The sequence below is a fragment of the Rhinolophus sinicus genome, chromosome 1 (assembly GCF_057876585.1).
Source record: "Rhinolophus sinicus isolate RSI-liver-muscle chromosome 1, RSI-T2T, whole genome shotgun sequence".
NCBI classification, from domain to species: domain Eukaryota; kingdom Metazoa; phylum Chordata; class Mammalia; order Chiroptera; family Rhinolophidae; genus Rhinolophus; species Rhinolophus sinicus.
In genome coordinates this window covers 165738381-165764002 of record NC_142501.1, presented here as the reverse complement: position 1 = coordinate 165764002, position 25622 = coordinate 165738381, and the positions used below count along the sequence as shown (strand labels likewise).

Below are 25622 nucleotides of genomic sequence, written 5' to 3'. Positions count from 1 at the left end.
TATATTGAATATGAAAAGTAAAAAAAAAAAGGAAAGAAACTCTTCTTTCTGAGAAAAAATAGTTACCCCAACACACATATTTGGATTTGCTGATTTTCAGTCAAGATCACCCCTAGCAGAGTTTGGAGGTGCAAAACTTAAAGCAAGAAGAATGGGAAAGGATGGGAGGTAAGACTAGCAGAGTAGCTGACAAGGAGGGTAACCTGTTTACATATTTTCCTTTGGAATCAAATCCATCTGGCTAGATAAGAATCTATACCGGTAGTGCTACGCCAGGCCTACCTATAGTCAATTAAGAGACTATCGCTGCCCAAGTTCACCTGCAAAAGAACTGAAGTCTGCGACTCTGCTCAATACGGAGTCCACAGGATCAGAGTCCAAATAAACAGGCTAAATAGGAAGAAGAAAACACACCAAAACCAGCAGTTCATGCCCTCATTTCCCAGATGTTCCAGTCCAATAAAATTTAATGATGTCATTGAAATCAAAAACAAATACTCCTTGTTTGTAATAAGAAAGAATTTAACCTACTTAAAACCAAAAGAGGGTAGAGGTGAGGGGAAAATAATGAAAAACACATTTAGAAATATAGAATTTATTTATATTCCTGTAAAAGTTTCACATTCTATACATGGTTACCATAAGAGATATAATACTCTCAGAGTTTAAGATGGCATTATATTGCTATCAAACATTGCTTATGCTATGTGAGTTGGGAAATACCTCTTTTCCCCTTTAAAAAATTTAAGGCTCAGTTTCCAAAAGATTAATTTTTACCACTTATCTTTCTGTTTAAGAAACTGGGAAAGTTCTAAAAGAAACTACAAAGCAGTGGAAGGTGAGGCGCAGTGCCATACATTTCACTCATTCATACTCCTGATAAAGATAATCAATGTGATATTTTTTGTTGTTGTTGCAAAAGGCTCCTCCTATTTGAAATGGGTTTGGTTACAGTAGATGGAAGAGGCACGAGGTACAGATCTTTAGCATACAAACAAGGAAAGCTAAAATCTCTATCACCAGTTGCTGTCTAAATGTATTTATTCGCAACTTGCCTACATATAAATAAATGCACTCACATAGTAACTTGGACTCACTTCTTTGGTAAAGCTCACCAAATGGTATTTCTCTTCAACACACTAGTAAAAAATATTAACATGTCCTTTCAGCTTTCAGATCAGGAGGTCACAAAGTTATCCTTTCTCCTAAATATGGTCCTCCATTTTTGTTTTCAACCTTGCAGGAGAACATAACCATGACGGTAACCTAGAACTGAGGTATAATCTCACTGTTTAAGTGACTGAAGGGAGTAGGAGGAAAGGGCACGAGAAAGCTAATCATGAAAAAAAGTTTGGGGTATTTTTTGAGAATTACCATATCAACGAGTTCCAAACACAAAGAGTTCCAAAGTGGTTTGGAAGCACTTCCTCCTACACAAATATTTCATTCAACCAATAATGACATAATCTTTTACAAAAGGCAGAATCTGCTTAGACTCAGTCAACTACCTTAAAATTTAGGAGGCTAATGCTATAACAACAACAAAAGGGCATGGATGGCCTCTGTCATAAAGAGGTAGAAACCATCATCTGGTAGAAAAGATTAACAATAAAAAACAAACAATCAACAAAACAAAACAACGGCCCCCTCAAAAAAACCACACACACACACACACACACACACACACACACACACACACACTCCATTTCTAAGGACTAGTTCTGAGAAACCAAGTTGTATGTCCAGGGTGACAATCAGTCTGATTCCGAGTTGAGAGATCCATTGCCCACGATCATCTTACTGTAGTTCTTCTGTTGCTCTTCCTTAAAAGTGTCCTTCACCTTAGCTCTCTTCAGCCCGCCATCCCTGGGAATAGAAAGGCAAATAAATAAAAGATACTTCCAGCAATTATTTAAAAGGGTTACCTATTAATACATGCTGCGTGGTGCCACGATACTTAAGCAGCTGGTCAGCAATGGGGCAAAGAACACTAGAATTTGGAAGCAGAATGACCCAGATTCCAGTCTCTGCTCTACCATTTACCAGAGATGTGTGTTACTTTGAGGAAGGAAACATCGCTTTGAGGCTTGGTTAAAATAAAGACTATTTCCACCCAGTTTCTTTTTAGAACTTAGGGCTTCTACCAGTGGTGCCAAAAAATGTATATAAGTGGACACTTTGGTCAACGTTGCTCAAGCAGTAGTTCGCCGTAATCAGAAGTGTCTGGACGCTCATGGTAACCACTTTGAGCACCTCTTGTAATTGCAGAAGTCAAACGTGACTTGTATTCATCTTTTGTTATCGATATATATTGAGTATTACAATTTTAATAGTTTTTTCCTTTTTTAAAATGTGTATACATTTTTTGGCACCCTCTGTATATTCAAAATGTAGACTCTATATTAAAACTAGGATTATTTCCCCATCTTTTTCCCCAAGGAAAACAATGATTGGGGTTTTTTTTCCACCTAATTGTCCTATGTCTTACCAAAAAACCATATGGACAATTTAAAATATGCACACAGGAAATAGTGAGGGTACTCTATACCTGTGGGTAAATTCCTTAAAGATAAATGGATTAACCATTATTCAAATCTAATCCTATGTCTAACAAGTTGTATTTTCACCCACAGCACTATATTTCAAGTATTTATAACCTTCCGTATTTCAAGACTGACTCAGAATAAAACAAACAACATAATAATAAGTTGCATTCAACCAGCACTTAGTGCCTGTGTAAGCAGCATTCCTTAATTCAGAGTTCGTGAATCTTTTAACTCTCTCCAGGGTGGTGAAAACACAGACCTGCCTGAGTTATGAGGATTCTGTGTGTGCCTCTCCTTTGGAGAACTCAAAGAAACAACAAACTGGAAGAGCTGGGAGGAGACTGGACTATTCGGATTCCCTCTCTCTCCTAATCAAATAATTTCAATTTTAACTCCCAGGAGAGCATGGACTGAGAACTTGCTTACTTTATACTGTGCCTGTTTAATTTTAACCCAATTAAGCACGAATGTTTACCAAGTACTCTCTGATGGTGATGAATAAATCACAGGTTAGCCAGTGAACTCAATGCCATGAAGACAGAACTTGATCTACAAACAGACGCCTGTCTGAGTCCACTGCAGTGTTCTGGCCTCTAGAGTCAAATCTAAGATACAGTCTACCAGTAAGTCCTCAACTTAAAAACAGACAGCAGACCACAAATTTTCCAGAGGGTCAGTTGTAGAAAATTTCCATGAAACAAGATTATAAAGTGTCATCAGGTCCCCAGAAGTGTCCACAAAAGCCCCTTTTATCCAAATAGTTAGCCTCTAACTATTCATAGCATTTAAGCGAATTCTGAATAGTAAGAATTAAGGAAGGGAGAGACTGAAGAAAGGCTATTCTTCCTTTCCTGAAGTCCAAGCTAAAACTAGCAAAATAAAGAAAAAAGAAAAGAAGTTAGCAACATTTGCCCTTGAATATACTGATGTGATTTTTAAGCAATTGTCCTTCTCAAGCATCCAGTAAACCTCACACTGCTCTCAGCACCCCAACTGTGACTTGCCACCCCTAAAGACTTCAAAATTGTACCTACTTCCCCTTTGCAATGGCAGATCTTAGTTCTTAAGGCGGGGTAGCCATATTTACACGCCAGTTTAAGATGATACAATTAAATTCTTACTTAATCTAGGAGGAAACTGATCCAGACATGTTGATTCAGACCCAGTGGGCGAATGACAAATACATCTGGAAAGATAGTGAGTGTATTTTCTTTTTAAAGAGGCCAAGTAATTAAAAGTAACCTTTTATTATAAGAATGCATGTGGCCTGATAAAAAGAAATTGAAAAATTCTGAGGATCATTTCTGAAATCTGATTAGGAGTCTGTCCTGTAGCTGACTCCTCTTGGTTGTTTTCATCTCTCAAGGCTTTCTTCCTTCCCTTGGTGTCTGAGGCTACTGAGCCAAAGCTCCAAGCTTTGCATAATGGCTTCAGGGCAGGAGCAGGGCTGGGTGATCAGGTAAGAGGAAAGGAGTAAGGAATAGAAAACAATGAACAAGAAAGAGGAAGCCAGTTATACAAAGACTATGGACCACTTAGGCATTTGTACACTAAAGCATTGGGAAGCCTGTCATTTCATAATGTTACGATGTTTATAATTTAGTTTCACATAGTCCAACTTAGAAGGTGCAATACAAATGTTAGCCTTAACTTACCTTAACCCTAGTCTTGACCTTAGGGTCAGTCAGTTGCCCTAAATCAAGAACTCATACTCAGAGGTGGTCAGCCAGGACATTAATCAGAAGCCCACCATAAGGCTTCAGCTATTTTTATCTCCCATCAACCTCCCAAGTTTTCTTAATTAGCATAATGAATTTTAGAAATGAGTTTTCACTGTAGAAATTAGTGGCTTGTTAATTAGCATAATGGATGCCAGAAATAGTCTTTCCTGGCTGAAATGAGTTACATTCAAGATATGCAAATAAATAAAATATTTTAGAGACATTCCCCACCCTTGCATGAAGGAGCATAAGAATCCAACTATCCCGACCTCCAGAGGCTTAACCCCTACACAGTCTCGGGTTCCTCTGCAGGTTCAGATCTTCTCAGTTGCCTGGCTGAAAGCCTGACTCAGCCAAATCCTGCTCTAGAACACTGCCCCAATTGCCTCCAATAAACTTTTCATATAAAATGTTTTCAAAACACCAAAAAAGATAGATAGCAGGGACTTTACTAAATTTATAGGACTTGAAATACAAGCTTGCTGGCTATAATGTCTGTGTATGTGAGAATTTAATCTCCCATTATAATGTAGCTATAGCTAACCCTCATTGATGCAGACTAAATGTTTGTTTCCCCTACAAAATTCATAGATTGAAGCCCAAACTCCCAATATGATGGTATTTGGAGATGGGACCTTTGATCATTTAAGATTATGATGGTGGGGCTCTCACAAGAAAAGACATCAGAGCAGTGGAAGTGACCTGTACAACTTCCAGTCTATGCTCTTAAAGACATAGATATGGCCTTCTTGTTTTAATTCCTCACCACTATCCAATTGCTGAACATACTGGGTAGAGCTGGAGCAGCCATCTCGGAACACAAAGTAGAAGCACATTCAGGATGGTAGCGCAAAATAGAATGAGCTATTTTGCCAACCTGGACTGCCTATGTTTAAATGAGAGGGATAAACCTCTATCTTATTTAAGCCATTGTTATGTTGTATAAACCTTATCACTGTTAGGTAACCCTCCTGCTAATTAGCATAATAAATCACATTATTAAAAGTTTTTTTTTAATTAAAAAAATTGATAGTACTTCTGAAAAATTTCTTACCAGGGAAGCTCAGTCAATCCTCCTTGTCTAGCAATAGCAGACTTAACCCTATTAGCAAATCGGACCGCATCTTCTCCTTCCTGGAAAAAAAATTACAAGTACATCCTAGGAATAGAGTCTTCAAATAATGCCTTAAAATGCCTCATAATCATTTAGATTTGGTTTAAAATATAAGATTCACATTTTAGCTCAAATACGAGGTGTGATCAAAAACTACAGTGAATGCTTAAATTAAAAAAAATATTTTACAATAAAAAACACATTGCCATTAATCCCCGTCAAAGTACTCCCCCTTGCTTCAAACACACTTACCCTTCATTTTTGCCACTTTCTGAAGCAGTGCTGAAGTCCTCTTTCATGAGTGTCTTTAGTTGCACTGTCATGGCTGCCTCGATGTCCTGAATCCATTCAAAATCTTTACCTTTCATGGTCATTTTGACTTTGGGGAAGAGCCAGAAGTTGCATGGTCCCAGATTCGGTGAATAAAGTAGATGAGGGCCCGCCATAATGTTTTTATTTGACAGAAATTGCCATACCAAAAGCGATATATGAAACAGATCAAAAACTATGGTGAATGCTGCTGCAGAGTGCCATCCAACAGAAAGGACGAGATCTTCAATAAAGGAAGTGGTATGTTGAACCTTAGTAACAGTGTGTGACAAGTTTCAACTTGTTCAGTGCAGGCAATCAGGTGTGAACTACAGTTGAGAGAAGGTGTGTTTTAAAGTGTGCCGCAAATCATCCTCCATCATGACAGCGCTACATGTCACAGATCGCTTCTGGTATCGCAATTTCTTTCAAATGAAAACATTACGATGTGTCTTCATCCACCGTATTTACCAGATCTTGCACCGTGCAACTCCTGGCCCTTCCCCAAAGTCAAAATGATTCAGGACATTAAGGCAGCCATGACAGCGCAACTAAAGACACTCATGAAAGAGGACTTCCAGAATTGCTTCAGAAAGTTCAAGAATGATGGGATAAGTGTACCTGAAGCAAGGGAGAGTATTTTGATGGGGATTGATGGCATTGTGTCTTTTACTGCAATAAATTTTTTTAAATTTAAATATTCACCGTATTGTTTGATCACACCTCGTATGTTCTATTCTCAGTCGTAGCAAATATTGTTTTATCAAGAAAATGTAGTGCTGTATTAATTTTTTTTATGTGTATATATTTCTTATAGTCTTTCTATAGTCTTAAACAAGATACAACATTCCATAATATCTGTAGGTTCAATAAGCCAACAGCAATTGTAAACACTATTATGGAAGAGAGTCTCCAAATATAAATTGGCCTTATTGGAAGAGAAGTACATCTTTAAAAATTGACTCATTTGCTGAGAAAGCAGAAAAGAAGCCCTGCTCTAGCTGATATGAGGAAGGGAGACACCCAGGTTCTCAGGTAAAGGTTTTCTCACCTTCATCTGATTAGATATAACACCAAAGAGAGCTGTTATCAATAGCATACCTCTCTGGTCATGGGAGGCATGTACCACACGTCACACACGATGGCCCAGCTGGTCATCATTCGAAGCAGATAGCTCACCATGTTGTATTTACTACTGTTCCAAAATGGATCACCAAACTGAGGGTTATACTTTGGAAAAAGAAAAGAAAGTACATCCCAGTTATGAATTAAGTGGTGTTTTCTTATCCAAGTCAATGTTTTCAAGGTGGCAGGCCAAACATCTCTATCACACCCCCCAAGAAAAGAAGCTTCTTTGTTTGAATGATTAAAACGGTAAACTGGCCCAGCAACCTCCTCTGACAAGAGCTCCAAAGCATTGCAACAAGAGGGTGATTTACATGACTCTTAAATGTCTATCTCCCCACTTAACTAAAAATGGGAACAGTATCTGTTTTGCCAATCACTGTGTCATCAGTACTCAGGCATTGGCCTGGCACACAGTCCCCTAGCACATATCAATGGACAGAGAATAATCAAGCAAATTGGGCAAAATGTAAACAATTGGGGAATCTGAGTAAAGACTATACAAGAGTTCCTTATTCTTGCAAATTTTTAATTTGAAAGTATATCAAAATAAAGTTACCAAATAACTGTCCTCTTTTTATTGGGGTAGGGGAGGGGATCTGTTTTACCTTAATTGCAACTGGATGTATGGTTCCTCCAATTTCAAAGCTTCCTTTTTTAAACATCATGACTGAAGTATTATTGATGCAAGTTCCTACAGGGAAATGAGAATAGGGTTGGTGAATATTGTTTAAAGGAGTCATTTTTTAAAACAAATTTTTAAAGGAATTATTTTGAAATAAAATAACTTAAATTATTCAAATCATATGAAAATTACAGACATTTTACCACCATTTCACAAGCCAAGTCCTGCTAAAGTAATAATTCGACAGTTCTAAACAGGTTTAATAATAAACTTTTACTTTACTATTGAATACGCTTGAAATACAATTTCTTCACAATAAGTGACAATTTCAACACACTGAAAATAAGGACCTTGAAAAAGTTATGGACAATATCTTTCTCAGTTCATTACCCAGAAATAACTTTTAAGATCAAAACGTATCATGATTTCCATCAAATCTCAAAAGAAGCAAGGAATTACTAGCTCAGAGAAGGCCATCACATTCCCATAGAACAGGAGAGATCTGGACTGAAAGTGCCAATTCTAGAACAATCCAATTCCTCATATACTTTTGATACTTATTGTTATCAAGTATAGGTTGGTAGGCAGTCCCCCTCTTACCTTCAGGAAAGATTAATATGGGCAATTTTTTCTTATCAGTAATGTGTTCTTTCAGTCTGTAAACAAAAAAATAAAGGATCAAAATATTACCCTTAAAAAGAGAGAGATGGGAATCCTCTTTGGTATTCTTTACAGTCTACTAGCACAAATGTAATGGTAAGACAATAAGGAGAAAAGAAGTAAGATATAAGTAAAGGAAATAAACTCAAATTGGTCCCTTTCTAAAAAAGTGTAAGCCTATCTGCACTATTTCGATTTTTCTCAAAGTGAGAGATTTTCACGGACTTCTGACTACTCTTTAAAAGAATGCTAAGCAGTCAGGTGAGCTCTGGAGCCTCTGTGTGATGAGCTCTGTGCTCTTCCCCCTGTACTTACACTTTCTCATTTGAAAAATGGGAATATTAATTGCTGGGCCTGTCTGCCTTACAGCCATGAAGTATCAAAGACTCCTTAAATGGGTCAGGCTGAACTTTCCTATAAAATAGCCACCGTAAAGCTGAGAATAAAGTTCTTCCAGGCTTAGGTCCTGCCCTCCCTGCAGCCAGTCCTATGCTCCCAACTGCTCACCAGAAGCTGGTGGACTGAGATAGAGAGATTACAGATGTCAGAGTGTCCCACTGCTAAAAAAAATCTCGATGAGGGAGAGTTTTTCTAGCCTTAAACAGACTTCAACAAGTATTTGTCAATGTATTCTTAAGAGCCTTGCCCACCTTCATGCTTATAGCAGCAATGGAAAGAGGGCCTTCAGTTAAAGACTTCAGGCAAACAGCTGTTTCCCAGCAAAGGTTTCTGGTAGCTCATCTCCATCCTAAGCCCCAGAGGTGTCTTCTCCTGTCCCATAAAGAATATTAGCTCTGTCTGTAGACAGAGCTAAGTAATAACGGTCATTCAGCAAACACTTACTTAATCAACAATCTATTCAGAGAACAGTGACCAGTTATTTAACCTTCTAGGTAGTAATTTTTAACTTTCAAAATTCAGTGATTAGACTATATCTAAGTCACAGCAATATAAACTTATAGGCCTCTTAATGTCATCATATACCCCACTATGTCCACCGAACAAAAATTTTTAAAATCTAGCTAAGACAGGTGACTCATCAGAAAAAGCCAACCACAAATAGAGCTAAATATATTTCAGTTTTAATCTTTAGTACTGTTCTTCCCTCTCTGACAGGAAGGCCAAGATTCGTCAGATTTTATTATGCCCCAACAGATACTGAGAAACATCACCGCTTACCTCTTAGTAACCAGGTGTCGATCCTTCATTTCTGAGCGTTCAAACCAGACATGTGGACAAGCTTTGACCATAGCTCTCTGAATAATTCCCATCAATCCACCATGAACCTGACCAACCTAGAAATACCATGAGAAAAAGAAAAAAATGGAAAGGCACGGCTGTCCAAGAAAGCTGTTTTTTTAGGAGTAAGTTCCTATTCCTTACTAAGAGAAAAGATAGGCCTTCTTTTACTGACTAAAGTTTTTAGTCTGCATAAGGAACATGAATGGCCAAATATAAGCAAACGGTGTTCTTCCATGGAAACTGAATTTTAAACTATGTTGCTTATACTAGCTATAGTCTAGCTTTAAAAAGTCAAGAGAAAGGCAAATTAAAACTAAACTGAAATACCATTTCTCACCCATCAGATTGACAAAGGCTCAAAAGCTTGACAATGCACTGTGAGCCAAGGCTGTAGGAAATGGGCACTCTCACACATTGCTTGGGAGAGAGGAGATTATAACATCCACAGAAGAAAATTTGGTAATATGTATCAAAACTATAGATTTATCCTTCAACTCAATAATTCCATTTCTAGGAACTTATCCTGAATATATACCATTTCATTCCAACAAAATGAAAATCCAAATGCACAAGGTTTTAATTACAGCATTTATTAGATTTTAGAAGCTATCTAAATGTCCAAAAGTAGGAAATTAAATGAATAAACTATGGTGCATGCACTAAATGGAGTACTATGCAGCTGGGAAAAGAAAAAAGGCTGAAATTTATGACTGAAGGAGTGATTTCCAGGAGGTATTATTAAGTGGAAAAAGCAAATTAAAAGAGTAAATGTAGTACACTGCCTTTTGTATAAGACAGAAAGGAAAATATACACATATATTTGTTTACAGCTACAAAATTAAAGAATAACCAAAACTAGTGAAACTGGAAACTTACAAGGGTAGGGGGATGGGGTAGAACGGACGTGGGAGGGAGTGACGCTTCTGTGAATATGGCTGTTTTGTTTAATTTTGACATTTGAAAGCATGTTAATGTCTTAAATTTTAACAAATTAAATCAACAAGGATGGGACTAGCAAACTGAAACAGATAAACCCCACTGTATTTCAAATGAATAAAATAACAGCACTGAAGGAAGAGGGGGAAAAAATCCAAAAAATGTAAAAAGATAGTATTTGACCACACACCCTCCATCTTGGGTGGGTACCAAGAAGAACGGCAAAATACCTCGAATTATTTTTACATTTGTTTTTTGTAGTAAAACAGGTGAAGCAAGTCTGAAACAATTTTGGATATATTATAGAATTGAGAAAATGAGTTGACATTGTTGGTAAATAAGATATTCACTGTAAAAAAAAAAAAAGGAAGATACAAATATGGATTGAGGGAAGGAACCCCATGAATTGGATCAATTGGTATAGAGTCAGATTTCCAATATTATATCAATGTTAGAAATAATATTAGAAATATTAAATACAAATATGTTAAAAATATAAATATTTCACATGCATTTTCATGTAGCGAGAGAGAAAGCCAGTGTATGAAAATGCAAATGATAAAGCAAATGAGACTAAATGTTATCAATAGGTAAATATGCATAAAGGGCACATGGATGTTCTATGTAGCATTCATATTTTTATACCTTATCTGTAAAATCAGAAAATACTTCTAAATTAAAAAAAGAAACATTTTGCATCTTTGTTTAGGATGAAAAAAAATTTTTGAAAAGACACCGGGATTGGGTCTTGAACATCCTTTAGCGAAAAGAGACCTCTGGAGGGTAGCAGTACAGTTGCCTCCTACTTCTGCCTTCATGCCTCTTTAAATCCAATTGGCTTTAGATTTCTATCACTCAACCCTTTGGAAAGTCCATAGGTATTATGCTTTCCTAAACCATGGCTAATAATGTAATTGTAGTTATACATGATCAAAAAGTATAGAAAATGCCAAGAAAATTCTGAGGCTCTCAGTAACAAATGAGTTGTGCCCAACAATTTGTTGACCAGGACACAGAATGAATACAGTAGAAACACAAAGCCATGATTAGGCAAGTTGGTTAAAATGCCCGAACCTCTGCTTTCTCATCTATAACAAAATCTCAGCCCTAACCTCACTGAATTACAGGGAAAGTCAAATATAATGGATGTGAAAGTGCTTGTCCACATAACTGCAAGGAATTATTACATACACACCCAGAACTGCGCTGGGGGGGTCTATCAAGAATTCTTAACGTGAGGGTCCTTAGATGGGCTTTCCAGGGATCCATAAGTATCTTGAAATTACACACATAATTGTGTTTGTGTGATGCATATGCACGCGGTGATGGTGGTGGTTTGTTTGTTTTTTCTAAAAAACAAGGAGGAGGGTACATAACCATTAACTTATTCCTAACCTAAAAAAGATTAAAAACTACCAGTCCCCATAAGTCTTTTCAGAGTTTGTTTAAAGCTTCCTTAGATTCAGAAAGAGCTCCATGACTGAGAAATTTGAAAACGTGTTAAAATGTTGTTGCCCATTTAATTATACATCTGAACTTATATTTTAGACAGAGTAAATAGCTGGCAATAACTTAGAAGTGTTTACAAAGACTTTCAAACCCCCCTCAGTGATTGTATAACCCATGGATAGTCAAATACCAGCACATGTGCCAGAACTCCCCACTCTCCTCCCTACAGCAGACACTTAATCAGTAATGGTTCCCTTCAAATGCCTTCCCAGAAAAGTACACCAGACCAAGACTATCAGTCACTGCAGCTGACAAGTAAAAAAAATTCCATCTGCTCTTCTTAAAGACCAAGGCATCACCATGAGATACGATGGAAGATTCTCCAGGACCCCTCTCCATCATTCTATTCCACACACCATAGGGCATATCTACCACCACGCAGAAAAAGATATTTTTAATTATCCTCCGAAATTTACCTGACACAGACATAAAGGAGATGAAGGAAATCTTAACAAGTTTTTAAGGGCGATAGAAAAACACAGACTTGAAAAAATACCAGAATGTGGTTCATCCCATGAAAAGATCTTTTGAGGTGTTTGGTTTTACTTTGGGCTTTGTGGTTTGTTGTATGCTTTTGTTTTGTTTTGTTGTTTTCTTCTCTTTGGTGGCTGTGGGCAAGAACTAAGAAAGGCAATGTGGTATAAATAAATATTTGCCTTTCTTGCTTGATCTTCATTAAAACGAGCCAGATTTTATTATTATTATTATTATTATTATTACATATGACTCCCTGAAGGAAGACAGAACTAACAGGCTGATAAGGGATTTGTACAGCTCTACGGAGGAAGATTTTAACGTCTCAAAGTGTTATTAAACATCCCAGGGATTTTAGAAGCAAGATGGAATCAACTTCATAAAGTCCCATCAAGCTTGTCTACATTTCAGTAAGTTAAATTTTTATTACCTTAAATATAATGGCTATTTTCTTTCTTTTTTTTGCACTATATATTCCTCATGTAAATATACTGTATAACCTGTATCGCTACAGTAGAATATATATATAACCCAGTCACTTTGTAATATAAAACTAACTTTCTAATGTGTGCCAAAATAAATTAAACGTTTGAGCAATCCACAAAACACGCAACTCCTTAAAATATCAAAGAGCTGATCTTACCATAGCATAGCATCCATCCGTTGTCAAGATCAAAACATCGATTGGGGAGGTATGGTTGGCAACACAAATGCCTCCCTTCTGGGGTCTGTACTGCCTGCAATTATAAACAATGGTGTATACTAAACCTTGAAAAAATGGCCACTATTTTGCAGAACAGCATGTAGAGATTTTATCCTATTTTGTTTTAAACAGTCCATTAAACAAATAAAGTTTTGAAGTATATGGGTCCATCTTTAAAAAAGTTATCTCTCTGGAGAACTGACTCTGGGTGGTGAATACACAAAGGGATTTATAGATGATGTAATACAGAATTGTACACCTGAAATCTATGTAATTTTACTAACAATTGTCACCCCAATAAATTAAAAAAAAAAAAGAAATGAAACTTCCATTTTTCTGTATGTTTGAAAATTTTTATAATAAAATGTTAGAAAAAAAGTTATCTCTAGGCTATAATGATGGGATTGGGGTAAGAGTATAGGAGAAAGGAAACATGATTTTTCCTTTACATATATTTATGTTGTTTTTCATAAAAATCATATTTTCCTTTTATGATGAAAAAATAACTTCGAAATATTAGACTGAATTACAAACATTCCATAACTTTAACAAATTTTGTGATATGTAAGTTTCATTTATTTTATTATAAGTTATTTTCATATTAGTTCAATCTTCATAAGCATCACTATAGAGGCATCATGGTGATCCACTGAGTAAAATAATTTACTGTAGTTTCCTTCCTCCTTCCTATGCCCCTAAAGCAGAGGTTGGCAAGCTTTTTCTCTCATGGGCCAGATAGTAAATACTCTAGGCTTTGAAAGCCAGCCAATCCCAGTCAAAACTACTGGACTCTGCTGTTTTGGCACAAAGGCAGCCTCACACAATATGTAAATGAATGAGCATGGCTGTATTCCAATAAAAAAACAGATGGCTGGTTCCATTGGGCCTATGGTCCAATAGTTTAGTTTGCCGACCTCTGTCCTAGAACTCAACCAGCATTTGACACTAATGAAGCAAAATAGTTTTCTTTGGGCTTAAATGGAAAAGACAAGGGAAAAAATGTGTAACAACTTTAGAACTATTCCTTAAAATTAGAAGCAATTCTATAAAAAGTTATGAATTCCTCTCTATGAAATTAAAGCACTTTTCTGTAAAAGGTATCTCCTCAGCTCACACTTCTACCAAAGCATTTTCTTCTACTCCTCACCCCCAAACTCATAGCTCAATCACAAAATCATATAATTTTAGAAACGTAAGGGGTCTTTGATGTTGGTAACACATGAGAAAGCCAAATGATAAAATGTTTGCCTTCTACAAATGAGACAGAAAGATCCAGGAAAAAATAGGCCTGTCCTATAACTTTTAAAACAATGATGTTAAATGTAAAAATAATAATAAATTTTTTTAACAGAAAATAATTCAAAAGCAATCAAAATTACTTAGGTAATAATTTCACTTAGCTACCTTTATCCTCTATGATTAGGGGTGAGGGAAGCAGAATGTCATGTTCTGTTTTAAGGCTCTGTTACAGAATTTCAGAAGTGGCAGGACTGAGACCAGAAACCAGGCCTCTAGTCTCTGGGGCTAGACCTCCTTCCACCACGCTACAGGCCTGTCACCTTCATCACTGTCTAAGCAAGATAGGCCCAGTTCAAAATCTGCTCCATGTTAGCTATGTGACCCTAGACAACCAATTCCAGAGCCTCCATTTCTTCATTTGTAAATCATCTCTTATAGGCCTGGCCTGCACACCATAAATGCCCAATGACTAAGTGTCATTTCATGTTTATTAGTATGTTCCTTCCCTAAATGGACTGTTTTCTAAAAGTTGTTTTTGTACATTGCTATGTCTATGACGGTCTAAGCAGTAGAGATGAACACACAGGAAGTCCTCTTATTTCATCTGCTTCCTGCCACCCACTGCTGTTGATCACACACTGGATTTACCCAGAGAAAGGCAGGCATGAAGCCAGCAGACACTCACTTGTTATGATAATGAATGGTACCAGAGAGGGCTCGCACACAGATCCGGCAGCAAGTCAGGTGGACTAGTTCACTCAACCAGTTTTTGAGGCTAAAGGAAAGAAAACATTTTATTGTGCAGTTCTGGGCACTCCTAAGAAACAATACAATAAAAGCCTCAATGTGCTCCTTCACAGCAGCATATTGTGTTCTGAAACAAAGGCACAGTTCAAATCTTATAGTCTCACTGAGGCATTTAGGACAAAACTCTAATGGAAAATAGCTCCCACCCTACTAGACTATCATGATAAAATCCTGACCAAGACAAGCTGAAGCTTCTTTGATCTCAGCCTTAAGAGCTTGACAATCCTAGAAGACGCTCTTGCTTTCCTTGAGTTCCTCAGTTCATTTTCTTCCTACTCTTTCTTTCCCCTTTGAAAAACACAAATTCTTACAATTTATAAGAAAGTATGATGGAAAATCAAAGAAAGACTACGAATATGGAGTGAGCAGGATTTTAACAATTGTGTTCAGGCCATAAATTTGATGTAATACATAGGAATCAGACAAATGTTCTCTTTGTGGACACAGCTAAGAAAAGGGACAATCCGATTTACGGCTGGGTGGAAGGAAACATTTTCACCTGCTGTCTGGCAGCTGGCCAACCAGTGTAGTTCCAATAACCAACAAACTGATCCCAATGAAAGCCAAGGTAACCCTGAAAAAGAAAAGGTAATGCAAAAGTTTAGTTGACTAGTAGGGGTAAAGGAAAATAACTGAAAAGTTCATAAAGAATGAAACTGTAAGGAAGTTGTGGAGCCCCCATGCTATGGAATATGGGCCAACCATTAAAAGAATTGAGTAACTCTATATATTCTGACATGGAAGAATGGTCCTTGGTACATTTTAAGAGCAAACAAGCAATGTTTCAAAATAATATATAGAAAATGATACCGTTTTGTAAATAACACCAAGCACATAACTAGTCTATAGATGCATAGAGAACACCTGGAAATTGGTTCACAAAACGGTCAAGTTCAATCTATATAATCATCAAAGGGTTAAGTAGGCTAGTGAAGGGAATTAATTAAAAGTCTCGCCCTTCTGCCTTTCTGAATTATTTTAATTGTTAAAGTATTCTGAATTATTTTAAATTCATACATATTAACTTCTTGTATGATACAAGAAAAAGTTTTATGTTGTGTTGTATTATATAAAGGAGTCATTTCAGGTTGAAAGTCATCTTTTTTTGTTCAGGATACTCTGGTATGGATGATATGGTTGTAAAAGGAAATATCTTGAAAAGGTCTGAAAATAACTTGTTTCTCTGTGTTTTTTTTAATGACAGGGAACAATAAGGTACAATTCAAATTTTTCTCAAAGGAATTTAAAACTTATAGCAAATGGAAAGAAAATTAGACGTAAAGGCTCTTTTATAATAAGAACATCAAATTGCATCACCATGTAGGAATTCCTTAGTGTACATCTAATTTGTCCCTTTGTGTGGTTCAAGATAACTTGGAAGTTAGTACACAAGATGCCTGACCATACCGCTAATCTCCACATAGACACTTCCTCATTTTTGAAAAGTGCTTTTAATATACCTTTCAATCACTTCAGAAAGAAAACACTCTCGTTTTTAGAAATGTAAATAGAACTACTCAACAACAAAAAAAGAAAAAGTTGAGATTTTACATCTTTCCAAATCGATAGGGCATCCTTATAAAAATGTTGCTAAGATTTTAAATTCTTGGTTTAAAATCTTTTGACACAGGAATTTCAAGGTCAGACTCAGATTTCTTTAGATGCCATATTTTCATGTCGGTCACTGATGTAATAACTAAGTCATTGTTTTAGTCTCATCCATCAATTATGCAAAAGTTTTAATATGTTTTACTTTCTTGCCTTAATGAGAATCATTTGTTCCTACACATTAAATCAGAAGGAGTTACATTTTATCATGTTCAACAATTGTGTTCAAAATGACTGAAAGTTTTTATTTGTTAGATTAACAGGCCAGAAAATTCTGTTTCCTAGTTTAAGGGAGTCAACATGAGAGCTCTCGTAGATGACACGGGTTTCAACAATCTGTTTTGTTTGTTTTTTTGTTTGTTTGTTTGTTGTTGTTGTATTTTTTATTGGGGAACAAGACTTTATTGGGGAACAGTGTGTACTTCTAGGCCTTTTTTCCAAGTCAAGCTATTGTCCTTCCAATCTTAGTTGTGGAGGGTGCCGTTCAGCTTCAAGTTGTCCTTTCAATCTTAGTTGTGGAGGGCGCAGCTCAGCTCCAGGTCCAGTTGCCATTTTCTAGTTGCAGGGGTGCTGCCCACCATCCCTTGCGGGAGTCGAGAAATCGAACTGGCAGCCTTGTGGTTGAGAGCCCACTGGCCCATGTGGGAATCGAACCAGCAGCCTTCAGAGTTAGGAGCACGGAGCTCTAACTGCCTGAGCCACCGGGCCAGCCCAACAATCTGTTTTTTTAGGAGCTTTACTGAGCTACAATTCACATACCATAAAACTCGCCCATTTAAAATCTACAACTAAGTGATTTTTGTCATATTCACAGAGTTGTGCAACCATCAACACAATCAATTTTAGCACAATCTGTTTTTTAAATGCTCACTTTGTAGCAACTCCTTCTTTTAAAAACCATTTACAAAGCAATTCTTTCATAATGAAGAGTGTGTACGAAAAGTAGGACTCTCAACTCTGCCATCTTGTTCTTGGGTGCTTACATTACTGGATTATCTTAAATCTGTTGTTTCTTTGCAAAAATCTTTTATGTCACTTATCTATTTTGTGAACATTAGTTTAGTGTAAACTAGATAATAGAATCATAATACCTTTCACTGGGCACCCATGGCAGGTGAAAGTTAACCAACGAATGAAGGATCTCACGTACTCTGTGTTGTAAAATCCTCACTCTTCCCTCAGGTTGCCTTGGATAAGGTGCCTGACCCATGGATGAAGTGAAGGTATAAGAGCTAATCTATATATTCAACTTTACTGAAGTTTCATTTCTTTTTAAGAATAAAAACAATAAATGGGAGCTGGGCCGGTCCGCTGGCTCAGGCAGTTGGAGCTCCATGCTCCTAACTCCAAAGGCTGCCAGTTCGATTCCCACATGGGCCAGTGGGCTCTCAACCACAAGGTTGCCAGTTCAATCCCTCGAGTCCTGCAAGGGATGATGGGCAGCGCCCCCTGCAACTAAGATTGAACACGGCACCTTGAGCTGAGCTGCCGCTGAGCTCCCGGATGGTTCAGTTGGTTGGAGCACATCCTCTCAACCACAAGGTTGCCAGCTCGATTCCTCGACTCCTGCAAGGGATGGTGGGCAGCACCCCCTGCAACTAGAAAATGGCAACTGGACCTGGAGCTGAGCTGCGCCCTCCACGACTAAGACTGAAAGGACAACAACTTGAAGCTGAACGGCACCCTCCACAACTAAGATTGAAAGGACAACAACTTGACTTGGGGAAAAAAAAAAAAAAAAGGCCTGGAAATACACTCTGTTCCCCAATAAAGTCTTGTTCCCCTTCCCCAATAAAATCTTTTAAAAAAAAAAAAGAATAAATGGGAGCTTTAATTATACATAGACTAGACACAGCCCATAAATAAAAGCTCAAATATTTCCTTCCTGTACACCAACGGATAGTCTTGTGTATGCCCAGAGTACACGATCTCCACTTCGGGAAGACTGGCATAAGGTTCGAGCAAAAGTATATGTGAAACCTTGAATTTCACTTTGTTATCACAGCTGAAATGAGTCCCAAAAGATGTACCATGCCCCAACATCTAGACACTGGCCCCATGAGCACAAGGAAACACAAAGAGCTTCTTAGAAATGTGCCTTTGCCTATACTTAAGCAATCTCCTCCGTTGTAGTAAACCTGAATGAGGCAAGTATAGACCACCCTAGGGACGGTAAAGAGGTTTCAACTAATGTGCCAATTTTGTTGGCTGGTAGCCACTGCCTGGAAAGCTCTACTGAGAGGATGCCAAGTCCATGTCCAGGGAAATGAAGCAAGATAATCAACAGAAATGCTGTGATTGGCACACATACTTTTTACCTATTACCATGGTGCTAAAAAGACCTTGATCACTTGCACTTCATCCCACTGCCCAGTGTCACCTCTTCTAGTCTTGTGTTCCATACCACAGTTCCAGTCAACTGGGCTTAAGGGTACCTCCTCATCAAGTGGCACTCAAAGTTAGAACCAGAAGGAGACCCAGCTGTGGAACTTTTAATAAGAAAAGTGAATGATCATAATGGAATTGGATGAAACAAATTTACTCTTCTGAATGGTTCTCTCCCATGTGGTAAACACTCTCAGGAATGTTTTCTCTTCTCTGCAGCTATGAGCTGCTACAGACCAGCAAAGAGAGGCAGTTATAGTTTGGTTGACACACAAGTGAATGAAAAATTGTAAATCATCCTCTCTCTCCTTTTTTCTCACTTCTCTTTTCTATCCATCATCAAATTATCTGTGACTGAAAGAGTAACATAGTTCCAGACTGACATACATTGGATTCTGAATACTTATACACACCTTCATTTGGGGAAAAATGTGAAAGAACAGATACTCAATACTTTCGTATGGAGGTAACATTTGGTGGTGTTTTCTAAGTGGAAAGGAGTGCGATTAGTATCATAATAGTCTCATGTGGTGAATACATAACATGATTTTAAAAGAAAGGTGAACCAATTATACCTTCAAAAATACGGGGCAGGAGACATACCTCAGAGGTAGTAGGAAACAGTAGCGTACTATGACACCCAGCACCCACACCAAGGTGAGCCGCAGACTGATGTACTGGAAATTTATATTGGTCCTTGTAAGGAGATTCCATGATACTAGCTCCTCTGAGGAGAACCTCTGGGTCACTTCATCTTCCACAATGGCTTCCAATCCCTTCTTGGAGAAATAAAACACGTCAGACAGCTCAAAGTCCCTTCCTCGCAGACCAGAGAGCCCTTTTTCCATGGGTGACTCATCTCTTTGGATAATACCTTAAAAGAAAGCATCAGGATATGAGAAAATGCCACAGGACATAAGAACAACTGACCAAAAGGAAAACTGTGCAGAAGACATGTAAATAAATGTAATAGGTAGCATAAAGCAGAATTCAGAAATAAAAAACAAGCAACTATAGTGGGAAAGAGGTGAAATTATTGAGTCCGCATGAAATGGCCTCTACTCAATGATTTCAGTTCATTCCAGAGGAATTTGGATCCTCAATAACCCTCTTGCTTGTATTTCCTCCCTACACTCCATTAGGGAAAGAACTCACAGAAAGAAAAAACAAACTCTCCCCAAGTATAGATCTAGACTGTAAAAATAAAGAGTTCTGTTTTCCCCTGATAAAAACAATAAAGCCAAAAAGCAAGCAAAATGGCAAAAGATATGGCAAATGGCAAAAGGTACCACAAATGGCAAATGGTTGAAGTTTTTAGTATATAAAAATTATCTACTAAGAACAACACAGCCCCCTTAGAAAAGTAAGCAAAGTCAACTGAATTAATAGAAGCAACATAAATAGTTAATAAATATATTAAAATCTTTTTTCTAGTAATCAAAGAAATGTGAACTAGATAAAGACAGGCCTGTTTACATTATTAAATCAGCATTTTTCTTAATCATAAATTTCAATGACAGAAATAATACAAGTACTCTCATAATCAATTTGTATGAATATGGAACTATAAGAACTTTGTCAAAATCTGTTTGTCATGAAGAAACTATAGTTTTGCTGATTATTCAATAATTCCAATTCTAGGAATCTATCATAAGAAAATAATCAGAAATGTAGGCAAGAATATTCACTGTAGCATTTTCATTATTGTCAATCCAGACAATGAAATACAATACATCCATTAATAAATACTCTAATGTTAAGTGAAGAAGGCAGAATTTAAAACTATAGTTTAACTCTATGAAATATATATATTCATATATATATATGTATGCACACAGAAAAAATGTCAAGAAGGAAACATTCAGTGGTTATCTCCACAATTAGATTTTCCTCTTTATACTGTTATTCAATAAAGAAAATAATTCAAAGATTTTTAAAGTAGTATAAATTTTGTAAATTGAAAAATAACTACTGCCACCCAGTTCTAACTACTGAATAAGAATAATAGATGAGAAGAGCTTCGAAGAATAACTGAGTAGCTATATAAGGACTCTCCATTTGTCCCTCTGGGATCTGTCACAAAGGAATTCATTTCCTATATTAGAAAAGTCTTTTCTTTTAAGGTGACTAAAATGTTAAACTCCCTGACAAAAGATCCCCTTTGATTTTCTCACTTCCCAGTTTCCCAGGAAATGAATGAGGAAAGTGAAGAGTGCTATGTGATTTATTCTCTGGAGAACCTGTTTGTGCATCCATATAAGGAGCTGTAATATATCAGTTTTTTTAAGGAATTGGCAGCATAATGCACTGGAGTAGAAAGTTAAAGAGGACCTGGAGTCCAAAGTCAAGTTTTGTTTAGGACAACCACCAGCTCTATGACTGTGGCTAACAGATAAGTCACCTAATTTGGTGTCTTCCTTCATAAAATGGGGGAGTGGGGATGGGATAATCTCTATTTCCTCTCAGGGCTAAAGTTTTATGATGTTACTTTTCGGGTTTTGGGGTGGTTTTTGTTTGTTTTTGCCCATATACAAAGCTAATACCTAATAACCTTAAAAATTAGCGCAATAAAGGTCTTGAATGATCATTAGATTATCTTTTTCAGTAGTCAAGTCTAAGAGGTTTAATCTTTCTCCACAATCTCTGAAAAGGGTTTAATTTGTATTAGACAATGAACCAAGATAGTATCTCTACTGAAATACCATCTTGTTCTTAGGCACTGCCGTACCACTCAGAACAAGTTACTCAATCCAAGTAATGGTCAGTATTTAGCCGTGTACTTTCATTATTTAGCAATATAAGGATTTTTTTTTTTTTTTTTTTTTTTTTTTTTTTTTTTTAAGTCTAGACGAGGAGGGAAGAACAAGTTATTCAGCAAATCTCTGAATGAAATACACTTGAGATCTCGGACAGCCCTTCTAAAAATAACCTTTTTCAGAGGGGCCAGAGATAAAAATTCAAGTTCAAGTTGCCTCATATTATTTAACTGAGCCAGGAGAGAAAAGATCTCTAAATAGAATCCAGGCCCCTACCTCTTACACACTTGATGTGCAATATTTTCTCTGCCCCCTGACCTACTTTATTCTGGGTAACTCAAATAAAATATAGCTCAGTTTTATATTTTTGTTAAGCCTCTTTTAAAAGTATGGGGGTAACTGCAATGCATCTAATTGACAAAGGATTCATTTCCAGAACATATTAAGACATAGAAAAAATTAATAAGAAAAAGTCAAAGGACCCAGTAAAAAAATTAGCTAAGAATATGGCAAGCAATTCATAAAAAGAGTAAGCCTTAATGACTAAACATTTAAAAGATATTCAGCTTCACTATTATGAGAGAAATGTAAACTGAAACCTCAGTGAGATACTACTTCAGACCCATAAAGACTAATAAAAATATTAAATTGAATAATATCAAGTGTTGATAAAGATTTGGAGCAATGGGAATATAATTAGTACACCCACACTGGAAAACAATTTGGCACTGTCTAGTAAATTGAAAGATATCCATAGCCCAAGACCCAGCAATTCTACTCCCAGGTATACTTCAGGAAGATTTTTGTTCAGTAATTTCAAATATACAGAATGGCAACAATAGTCCACTTCACCCAGATTTACTAATTACCAACATTTTGACACATTTGCTTTATTGTTCTATCTCTATATGTATAAACAGATCCTTTTTTTCTGAAATACTTGAAAATAAATTACAAACATCATATCCTTTACCCCCAAATATTTCACCAGAGATTTCCTTAGGACACAGAACTTCACTTATTTAATCACAGTACAATGATCAAAATTAGGAAAATGTCAGTAAATGACAATACTGTAATACATGTATCATGATTGGTGACATTGAACTTATTCAGATTTTGACAATTAACCCAATAGTATCCCTCCATAGGATTTTTTTCTGGTCCAGGATTCAATCCTGGATCATACATTAATTACAGTTATAGATCAAGTCTCTGTAGTCTCTATAATATACAAAGGTTCCTCAGCCTTTCCTTGCTTTTCAAGATATTGGTATTATTTAAGAGTACAAGCCATTTATTTTGTAGAATGTCTCTTAATTTGGGTTAATTTTATGTCTCCTCATTATTAGAGGCAAGCTATATACACTTCTGACAGAAATAGTATGTAAGTGATGTTATATCCTTCTCAGTGCATCACATCGGGAGGCACATGATATCAGTCCCATGATTGGTGACATTGAACTTTGATCACTTGGTTTAAGGTAGTTAGTGCTTACCAGGTTTCCCCACTGTAAAGTTAGTGCTTTTCTCTTTTTGATTAATAAGTAGATACTTATTATCTACAACTATCTATAAAGGGGAGATGCTTTGAGATTATGGAAATATCCTGCTCCTCAAACTTTCACCCAATGGTATTAGGAACTATTGATTTTTGCCTGAATAAAGTGGGACTGTGTGTCTTTTAAAATAGTATTTTATCACTCCTTCATTCCTTTTTCATTTATTATTTTGCATTCCTAAGGAAGATCTTTTCCCCTTGTACTCTAGATTCTTATAAAATTGTGCACAAGTAGACATATATAAGAAAATTTTACTACATTGTTTGCAATAGCAAATTAATATAATCAAGTTAAAGATTCATTAGCGAGATGGACATATAACAATACATGCAAATATCCAATCATTATGTTGTACACTGAGACTAATTATGTTTATATCAATTATGTCTCAAATAATAAATGGCAGCTCATATGAAAAAAGATGGATATAGATAGTGCATACTACACAGGAGTTAAAAGAAATTAACTAGAACATTTATCAACTTAGATAATTTGTAAACATCAGAATGAACAAACAACTCAGAATGATAATATGAAAAGTGGTATTTTTACAGAGTTTGAATAATGCAAAACAATAAATACTATGTATTGTTTAAGGATACACACTTGTTTAGGGGAAGTGTGAAAATATGTACAAAAATAATAAACATCAAAATCAGAGTAATAGTTTGAGGGGTTGGCAGGGTAATGGAATCAGGGTGGGATACACAGGAGAATTTGATTGTTTCTGTCCAGTTTTATTTATTAAATTATGGGTGGGCAGCCAGATGGCTCAGTTGGTTAGAGCGTGAGCTCTGAATAACAGGGTTGCCGGTTCAATTCCCACATGTACCAGTGAGCTGCGCCCTCTACAACTAGATTGAAGACAATGAGCTGCTGCTACGCTTCGGAGGGGTGGCTGATGGCTCAGTTGGTTAGAGCTCGAGCTCTCAACAACAAGGTTTCTTGTTCAGTTACATGGGATGGTGGGCTGCACCCCCTGCAACTAAAGATTGAAAACGTCAACTGGACTTAGAGCTGAGCTGTGCCCTCCACAACTAGATTGAAGGACAATGACTTGGAGCTGATGGGCCTTGGAGAAACACACTGTTTCCCAATATTCCCCAATAAAATTTATTTAAAAAAAAAACAACCAAAAAAAACCTAAGGGATAGCTACGCATGTGCTATAAATAAATAAATAAATAAATAAATAAATAAATAAATAAATAAATAAATAACACAGAACTGAAAGTTGCCCCGAAGATGAAGATCTCTGTTGTGAGAAAGCAGGTACCATCTTAAGAGCTCTTTAATAAGGCATACGAAAATCTGAAAACGGGTATTATTATAAAATTAGATGTCAAAAGCGGCACTACTGACTATATAATGTTACTTCCTTCCTGAAATATATTGACTACTGAGGGTTAAAATGACTGATTCAATTCACCCTAAGTATAAACTTCTGATAGAAAACAAACATTCAATTCAATCACCATATACAGGACATATACCATGTTTTAGGCATCAAAGTGCAGGTTAGAAAGAGAGGAAATATTTCTTTTGGCCCCAAGAAATGTTCATAAGTGGCCAACAGTATTCAAAATGTAGATATAAATACATATCAGATTTAACTAGTACAGACACATTTTTATATTGGTTTTTATTGTCTTTAAGGAAACCCAATTATTAGCAGTTAATTAATCATGATCCTTCATGGTAAAACCCTGATTCTAGGAAACATTTCCTTTTGTTTCACAAGTCAGCTTAAAAAAGTAAAGCCATAATAAACATTTGAACTCTGTCCTTATACCAAATGCTCTGGCCAACATGACAAGGTCCATGCTTGGATGAAAATAAAATTAGAACAACCATCTCTATCTAATGCAAGAGATTAATTGCACAAGCTGCCCTGTGCCCCTGTGCCTTTAGCAAGTCACTGGTACATAAATAATACCAGCTATAAAAGTCCTGTTAAAAGAAATGGAGACTGAAGTTAAAACCATCTCAAATATAATTAACTCTAAATTAGCTGAGTGAACTCTGGGAGTAACTGCCCATTTATAAATCACACTAGTTTTTTCATACTCCAGTTATAAAAGCATGCTTTCTAGGTCAGCAATTAGGGAAAATCAGGGCCCACTACAGACCAAAAGTGGATATAATAGGCATATACAGAAGTTGCTCTTAAGCTACCAATGGGTTATATTCTAAAAGTCAAAAGCTCAGAGTTCAAAACACACTCTCTCATGGAAACTTTGTTTGAATTAGTCTGTTTGAGTTAGAATGTTATCTAGCCATAAGCCTGATTAACCCAAAACCA

At 36.5% G+C, this 25622-nt stretch overlaps 1 protein-coding gene across 2 annotated transcripts in view; it reads right to left on the bottom strand.

Moving 5' to 3' along the window:
* Positions 1 to 579: 579 nt before the first annotated feature.
* The window catches only part of GPAT3 (glycerol-3-phosphate acyltransferase 3), a 54760-nt gene continuing 29717 nt past the window's right edge, over positions 580 to 25622 (bottom strand). For both annotated transcript variants that reach the window (XM_019731307.3, XM_019731306.3), the window contains exons 4-13: positions 19607 to 19877; positions 15510 to 15584; positions 14889 to 14978; positions 12905 to 12998; positions 9280 to 9395; positions 8041 to 8096; positions 7424 to 7509; positions 6792 to 6920; positions 5322 to 5401; positions 580 to 1866 (exon numbers count right to left, since the gene is read on the bottom strand). In XM_019731307.3, the coding sequence (XP_019586866.2) occupies positions 1755 to 1866; positions 5322 to 5401; positions 6792 to 6920; positions 7424 to 7509; positions 8041 to 8096; positions 9280 to 9395; positions 12905 to 12998; positions 14889 to 14978; positions 15510 to 15584; positions 19607 to 19877 (1109 nt within the window). In that variant the 3' untranslated portion in view covers positions 580 to 1754. The remainder of the gene's footprint in view (positions 1867 to 5321; positions 5402 to 6791; positions 6921 to 7423; positions 7510 to 8040; positions 8097 to 9279; positions 9396 to 12904; positions 12999 to 14888; positions 14979 to 15509; positions 15585 to 19606; positions 19878 to 25622) is intronic.